General features: G+C 41.0%; 1 protein-coding gene across 1 annotated transcript; it reads left to right on the top strand.

The window, feature by feature from the left end:
* Positions 1-4,693: 4,693 nt before the first annotated feature.
* On the top strand, positions 4,694-7,665 carry LOC117401965 (resistin-like; the record flags this gene model as incomplete). Its single annotated transcript, XM_034910334.2, has 4 exons — positions 4,694-4,727; positions 5,531-5,658; positions 6,025-6,102; positions 7,564-7,665. Coding segments are annotated over exons 2-4 (289 nt in total), but the record flags the coding sequence as incomplete, so codon positions are not given.
* Between the last annotated feature and the right edge of the window lie 448 nt (positions 7,666-8,113).

Raw genomic sequence — 8,113 nt, 5'->3', positions numbered from 1 at the left:
ATGGTCCTGCATTAGTTTTACTATTTCGGCGAATGTTTTATTTGCCGTTTTCTCAGGCGCAGTCAAACTCCTTAATAAACTATAAGCTTTTCCCCCATAGCTCTTAACAAGGCTGGGACGCGCTTCTCATCTGCAAAATCATTTACAGCAAAATATTGCTCAAGCCGCTCAGTATACATCATCCATTCTTCTGTATTACTGTCGAAAACATCAATTTTTCCGATACAGCCTGCCATTTGTTTTGCAAGTCTGTCGTCCACTTGTTTTCAAGGCCCTGCGTCCTCCCAAACCACTGAAAAAAAACTCTGAGAGGACAAGGGGTAAAACGTAAACAAGATGCAACCGCCAGGGTCAGAAAAACACATATGTCCTCGTCGCCAATTGTTGTGTTTTGTACTTCAACTAAGATGTGTTATTAATGAAACACACAGGGGCAGGAGTTCAGTTAACCTTCAGATATATTTTATCTATACGTCCTTGTTAAGTACAAATACACTTGCATTCACTTGTGTAGATTCAAAACCAACCACTAGGAGGTGTACATAGAATTAGCATTAATTTGCATCAGCAGATTTGCCATAACATATATTATTATTATTATTTATTTCTCAGCAGACGCCCTTATCCAGGGTGACTTACAGTCGTAAACAAAAATACATATATAACAACAGGGATCAGTATTAGGTCCTCTGCTATTCCTAATCTACATTAATAATTTAGATTCTGGTATTGTAAGCAAACTTGTTAAATTTGCAGACGACACAGAAATAGAAGGAGTGGCAAACACTGTTGCAGCAGCAAAGGTCACTCAAAATGATCTAGACAGCATTCAGAACTGGGCAGACACATCGCAAATGACATTTAATAGAGAAAAGTGTAAGGTACTGCACGCAGGCAATACAAATGTGCATTATAAATATCATATGTGAGATACTGAAATTGAAGAAGGAATCTATGAAAAAGACCTAGGAGTTAATGTTGACTCAGAAATGTCTTCATCTAGACAATGTGGGGAAGCTATAAAAAAGGCCAACAAGATTGTTGGATATATTGTGAAAAGTGTTTAACTTAAATCAAGGGAAGTAATGTTAAAACTTTACAATGCATTACTAAGACCTCATCTAGAATATTGTGTTCAGTTCTGGACACCTCGTTACAAAAAGGATATTGCCGCTCTAGAAAGAGTGCAAAAAAGAGCGACCAGAATTATCCCAGGTTTAAAAGACATGTCGTATGCAGACAGGCTAAAATAATTGAATCTATTCAGTCTTGAACAAAGAAGACTACACAGTGATCTGATTCAAGCATTCAAAATTCTAAAAAATATTGACAATCTCGACCCAGTGGACTTTTTTGACCTGAAAAAAGAAACAAGGACCAGGGGTCACAAATGGAGATTTTATAAAGGGGCATTCAAAACAGAAAATAGGAGGCACTTTTCTACACAGAGAACTGTGAGGATCTGGAACCAACTCTCAAGTGACACCCTGGGATCCTTCAAGAAGCTGAGCAAGATGGTCCGAATGGCCTCCTCTTGTTTGTAAACTTTCTTATGTTCTTATGTTCTTATGTTCTTATGGCTGTTGAGTTTTAATTGCTTGGGCTGCTGCTAAACCCAAAGCAGAACTGTCATGGCTCATGTTTTTTGACTCCAATTAGAAATAACAATGATTATAAATGTTTCTTATGAAAATGTGGCAATTATCTTCCCATTATAAATGACACAACTCGTACAACAGGTGTGGCCACAGAGTAAGTATTAGGTTTGGTGTTCTATGCACGGGATGACATCTCCACCCAGGATAAGATGTACTGAAATTCTGGCAAACACATCACTGTTACTGTTTGATTCCTGATATGTGAGGGGGTTTCTAAAAGGCCCCCCTTGAGCTTGCTGTGTGCTGTGTGCTCACATTGCACACTGACACTCTGCACACACAGTCCTGGAGCTGTGCCCACCTTGCACACTCTGACACTCTGCACACACAGTCCTGGAGCTGTGCTCACCTTGTGCACTGACACTCTGCACACACAGTCTTGGAGCTGTGCTCACCTTGCACACTCTGACACTCTGCACACACAGTCCTGGAGCTGTGCTCACCTTGCACACTGACACTCTGCACACACAGTCCTGGAGCTGTGCCCACCTTGCACACTCTGACACTCTGCACACACAGTGCTGGAGCTGTGCTCACCTTGCACACTGACACTCTGCACACACAGTCCTGGAGCTGTGCCCACCTTGCACACTCTGACACTCTGCACACACAGTGCTGGAGCTGTGCTCACCTTGCACACTGACACTCTGCACACACAGTCCTGGAGCTGTGCTCACCTTGCGCACTGACACTCTGCACACACAGTCCTGGAGCTGTGCTCGCCTTGCACACTGACACTCTGCACACACAGTCCTGGAGCTGTGCTCACCTTATGCACTGACACTCTGCACACACAGTCCTGGAGCTGTGCTCGCCTTGCACACTGACACTCTGCACACACAGTCCTGGAGCTGTGCTCACCTTATGCACTGACACTCTGCACACACAGTCCTGGAGCTGTGCTCGCCTTGCACACTGACACTCTGCACACACAGTCCTGGAGCTGTGCTCACCTTGCACACTGACACTCTGCACACACAGTCCTGGAGCTGTGCTCACCTTGCACACTGACACTCTGCACACACAGTCCTGGAGCTGTGCTCACCTTGCACACTGACACTCTGCACACACAGTCCTGGAGCGTTCCTGTCCAAGGGTTTCTACCAGTCCTGTACTCAAAATCCAAAGTCTTGTTCCACCGAACTGAACTGAGGTGAACCTCCTTCCTACAGGCAATTGAAAAAGCAGCAGCAAAATAAATAAATCATTTAAAAAGCATAAAGTAAAAGATCTGGAAAGACTGAAATACACAAGCTGCAGACGAGAACACACTCAGAATACTGTGTTCAATTGAAGTCACTTCATTACCAAGGACATGCTGGCCTTGGAGAGAGCCCCAGGGCTTAAGGAATGAGCTACAAAGACAATGTTGAAGGAATTGAACAAAGAAGAATTGGGGGGGGGGGGGGGGGGCCTGAATGAAGTCTTTAAAAATCTTCAAAGGACAAAGTTAACCTGAACCAATACTTTAAGAGCAGCACAGAAACCAGGACCAGGGACAGTTGGAAGTGGAGACAGACTTTGAACAGAGGGTAGGAGACACTTCTTTACACAGGGGGCGGTGAGGGTATGGAATGGGTTATCAAGGGTTATTAAAGGTTACCAAGGGTTACCAAGCCACAATGGTGATGCTGAATCATTAGGATCCTTTAACTTTGAGGTTCTGAAACCGATCAGCTGCTAGGAAGCGGGTGAGTGGGCTCTTTCCTCATGTTAATGTACCTCATAGACTCGTGCTTGTAGCTCCCGTCCAGAAGCCTGACCTTGCAGAAGAGCACTCCGTTCACCAGGGGAACATGGGCCAGCTCATCCAGCAGCAGAGACACCTGGAACCTGTAGCTCCTCCTCCTCAAGACTGCGCTGACAGAGCCAAGGCTGGGCACTGGATACAAACCACGCAGCAAGTTAGCCTTTTCCATTCATCGTCACTGTCCTGATGTGCTTTTTAATGGTACAGGTACACGCAACTCAACACACTCCAAGCTTTACAGTGTGGAGCTGGAACTGTGGCTGCTGTTGATGATTTCATAAAAAAAATTATTACAAAAATAGTGGTGTGTGACATCACAATTCATCTAGTGACATCACAGTGGACCACGGCAAGGAGTTATGACATCGCCAAGTAGTATAACCCTAGGGGAGGAAGGGAAAACTGCATAATTACCATGCAGAAAAACCCTGGTAAACTTTTATAAGGGTCTGTCTGGAGAACCATAGAAATGAGATACTGAAATCAGAGACTGCACAAAACAATAAAATAGACATGTATCTAAACTTTTGAACAGCAACGATGTAATCTAAACCAGGGTTTCCCAATCCTGGTCCTGGGGACCCCCTGTGTCTGTTGGCTTTCATTCCAACTGAGCACCCAATTACTTAACTAGACCCTTAATTAAACTGATAATTTGCTTAATTAGACTTTTTTAATTGTGTTCCGATCTTAAACAGTTGCAGAGTTCAAGTTACTTATAAAATGTTACAGCTAACTTGAAATCTGCAACTGTTTAACAGCTGAAAACAAGTAAAAAGGTGTAATTAAGCAAATTATCAGTTCAATTCATGGTTTTATTAAGTAATTGGGAGCTCAGTTGGAATGAAAACCAGCAGCCACAGGGCTCCCCCAGGACCTGGATTGGGAACCCCTGCTCTAAACTAAACTACAGGCTTCATCTACACATACACACATACATGTACATTCAGTTGCAGTACAGAGGCTTTAGCTTGATATGTGGTCTGCATCTTTTCAGTTACTGTATCAGCGCTTGTGCCATATTAAAGGACAGAAAATGGCACACAAGTTGCATAGTGATAAAAGGTGTGCTGCGACATGCAAACAAGTACAACATTGTTTTTCTGTATTGCCAAATAACATTATTGCAAAACTATGCAACTAGGAAATACTGTATTAGTAATTGTATTTACTGAAAATGACTTGCAGTGATCAGGTATTAGGCAATAAAAATGCACTGGGAACGCCCTGGTGTAGGAGCAGTCAATAGGACTGTCAGCACTATATAAGCTGACTTTTACCACTGTGTACAAAGAAGAAAGCCACCCGCCCCTGCATCGGTAAGTGTGATCTGTTCAGCTATATTAGAGAGTGTAGAACAGTGCAACAGTTTTAGGACTCTACTGCAAAGTGCAATTTGATATTTTTTGTTGTTGCTGTTCATGTTACAAAACTGTGATTATTATTATTATTATTATTATTATTATTATTATTATTATTATTATTATTATTATTAATAATAATAAAAAGAAAACATATTATACTTTTGCATAGATACAGTGCACTCCACTTAATTGCATATCAGATAACTGCATACACATAAATGCATAGCAATTTCTGGGTACCACAAATTCGCTATGTGTTTACATGGTATTGCACTCCGCTCAAATGCATAATTTGCTTAATTGCATGAAAGATTGATTTTGTACGCGTCTGTATAATTAGTTCTGATAATTGCATTGGTTGAGGAGTTGACCACGTCACCAGAAACAACTTGACTTGCAGTTATGGTGACTTCTAAGAGGAGGTAAACCACACTTACTTTAGCTCAACGAGTTTGAAAATAAAAAGTTAGAAAATAAACAAAGTCAGAAGTCAGTTGCAGCCAAGTTTGTTAAAAATGCAATTTCCTGAATTCAAAAGAAGAGAACATTCTTGACAAATGGCAGAACAGCAGCAATCCAGCCAGAAAAGGACACAGATTTGGGACAGAAGAAGAAGTGGAGGCAACCAGCTACTAGGAACCAGACGAGCGCTGATGGGCTGAATCGTTCGGTTTCTCATATTGTGTAAGGCCTTGGTAAGCCGGGTCCACTGTGTAACAACGTGGTAAAGAGTAACGTTGCTGTGCTTGTTTCTCCAGAGAGTGAAGTCCTGAGACCATGAAGATGAGAGTTGCTGTGTTGCTGGCTGTGATCACTATGTTCTGTGCTGCCGACGCTCAGACATACCCTCAGGATGATCTGATGAGCAATCTGACAGAATCTGTGGGTAAGAAACCAGCTTCCATCCGCACCTATCCAAACACTCAAGTGAGAACTGGATAAAGTTAACCCAAGACACTACTTTAAATTGAGCACAGACAGCAGAACAAGAGGGCATGAATGGAAGCTGAGTAAAAAGAAGTTTAGAAGGGAATGTAGGAAGCACTTTCTTACACAGAGATTATAAATGCATGGACTAGCCTACCAGGTGAAGCAGTAGGATCTGAAACACTGGGAACGTTTTAGAATGGACTAGATTCTGTGCTTTTAAATGAGATCTCCCTGTTAGAGGGTGCTGGGAAGGGATGAGCCTTGATGGGCAGAACAGCCTCTTCTCCTTCCTAAACTCTTGTGCTTTGTGTTGTGTTTTCAGGCTCTAAAGCGATGCAGAAAGTGACTCTGTCCTGCATTACTGTCCGAAGTAGAGGCTACCAGGTGGAATGTCCTAAAGGTTAGTGTCCATGTTTACCATGTTCTGGCATGTTTGCCATGTATCTAGGAAGATGTCATATTTAACATTAATACCTCTATATCATAGGCAATAACCCCACTATATTGGTAAAATACAAACATTAGTTCATATTAATTTCTCAATATAAAGGACGATGCCTCCATTATGTGAGGAATATTTAAGTATAAATAGAGGGTTTTAGTCCTTAACGTTTATCATATTCATTATACAATGATATCCACCATTCCATTATTCTACTTACTACATTTTTTTTACTTCTAGTTTGCATGTAGATATTTCTTCTACAAACTAATAGTATTTTACTTGAATCTTAAATTCTAATACTTAGGTGTTCGTGTGTGAGAGAGAGAGAGAGAGAGAGAGAAGAGAGAGAGAGAGAGAGAGAGAGGAGAGAGAGAGAGAGAGAGAGAGAGAGAGATCCTTTTACACAAGCAATGCGCGTCATTAACACTGGTAACTCGTCCTTCCACAGAGATATACTTTTTAAAAAAAATAAAACTTCATTTTGATATAACTTTAGTTACAGTGATCATAGAAGGATACAAATTTCAGTTTCATTCTCATTACTAAATTACTGTTACAAGCATGTTAAACACATTATTATTATTTTCACTTTAAAACACAATAAACATTTCAATATTATTGGGAAAACATACTTAAATAATTCTTAAACTTGCATCTGCAAGATTAGTTATTAAAAGTATTCTAAAACCAATGTAATCATTTCAATTGTTACACATTAGTCACATTACGTTTGGACTAATGTGTAACAATTGAAGGAGCTGCAGTGTGGAGTAGTGGTTAGGGCTCTGAACTCTTGACCGGAGGGTTGTGGGTTCAATCCCAGGTGGGGGACACTGCTGCTGTACACCCTTGAGCAAGGTACTTTACAGAGATTGCTCCAGTAAAAACCCAGCTGTATAAAAGGGTAATTGTATGTAAAAATAATGCGTAAAAAATAATGTAATATCTTGTAACAATTGTTACCCTGGATAAGGGCGTCTGTTAAGAAATAAATAATAATAAATAGTCATGACACCTTGTATCCACCAGGTGCTGCCCTTCTCAACCCTTTACATCAAGAAAGTTGGTTTCCCAGTCAGGCATTCTTAATTAAAAGATAAGAATCAGCTTTGTTTATTTCTACGAGACTAGCAGTATCTTGTCCTTGATTAACATCACAGCATCTCAATTCTCATAGATTTAAGAATGGAAATGTCATTTTACCAGTACATTCAATATTAATTATGAATTTCCCCACAGCCATGTAGTATCTTGCATCTCAGCCCATTGAATTGAATCAAAGACGAGTGAGTCAGTGTTAATCAGCGCGTGCCTGATGCTGATGACAGGATTATTACCTCATCACTCGCTTGGAGGGCATCGTTACAATCTGAGGGGGCAGAATTGTAAATGGTTTTTGCTCTCTTTCCTTTGCAGGTTACAAGGTGATGTGCTGCTCCTGCACTAATGCCGGCTGCTACTGGGATATCAGCAATGACCAGACCGCCTCTGCCAGTGTGCAAAGCCGATTTCGACGCTGTAAACCGGATCGGGGTCATTGCACGCTGCTGCAAGATTGCCATGTAGAAACCAGAAAATGACAGAATCCACGTCTGGATCTTGAAGCATTCTGAAACACAAATGTGGTTTAAGATTAGTGCGAGGGCTTTCAGTTTTCAAGCTCCTTCACTCTGGAACTCACTTCCAGCTTTTACCCAGAATGAGTATTTTTAAATTTTATATCTCTTTGATTTGGCCTTTCCCTAGTGAATAGTTTGGAGCTCTTTTGGCTTGCTGTGTATTTGTGTAAAGCGCCCTGGGATGCTTGCACAGGAAGATCACTATATAAATGATACTGTATGGTCATTGTTATGGTATTGAATAAAAAGCTTCTAAAAAATAAATACTTTTCTTACTCACTTATCACTCATGTTATTTGGTTTCCAATTCTGTTTTTTTTTTTATTATATCCCTGAAACTTGTTTTT

The sequence above is a fragment of the Acipenser ruthenus genome, unplaced genomic scaffold (genome assembly GCF_902713425.1).
Source record: "Acipenser ruthenus unplaced genomic scaffold, fAciRut3.2 maternal haplotype, whole genome shotgun sequence".
Classification (NCBI taxonomy): Eukaryota; Metazoa; Chordata; class Actinopteri; order Acipenseriformes; family Acipenseridae; genus Acipenser; species Acipenser ruthenus.
This window is presented reverse-complemented; position numbering and strand designations above follow the sequence as displayed.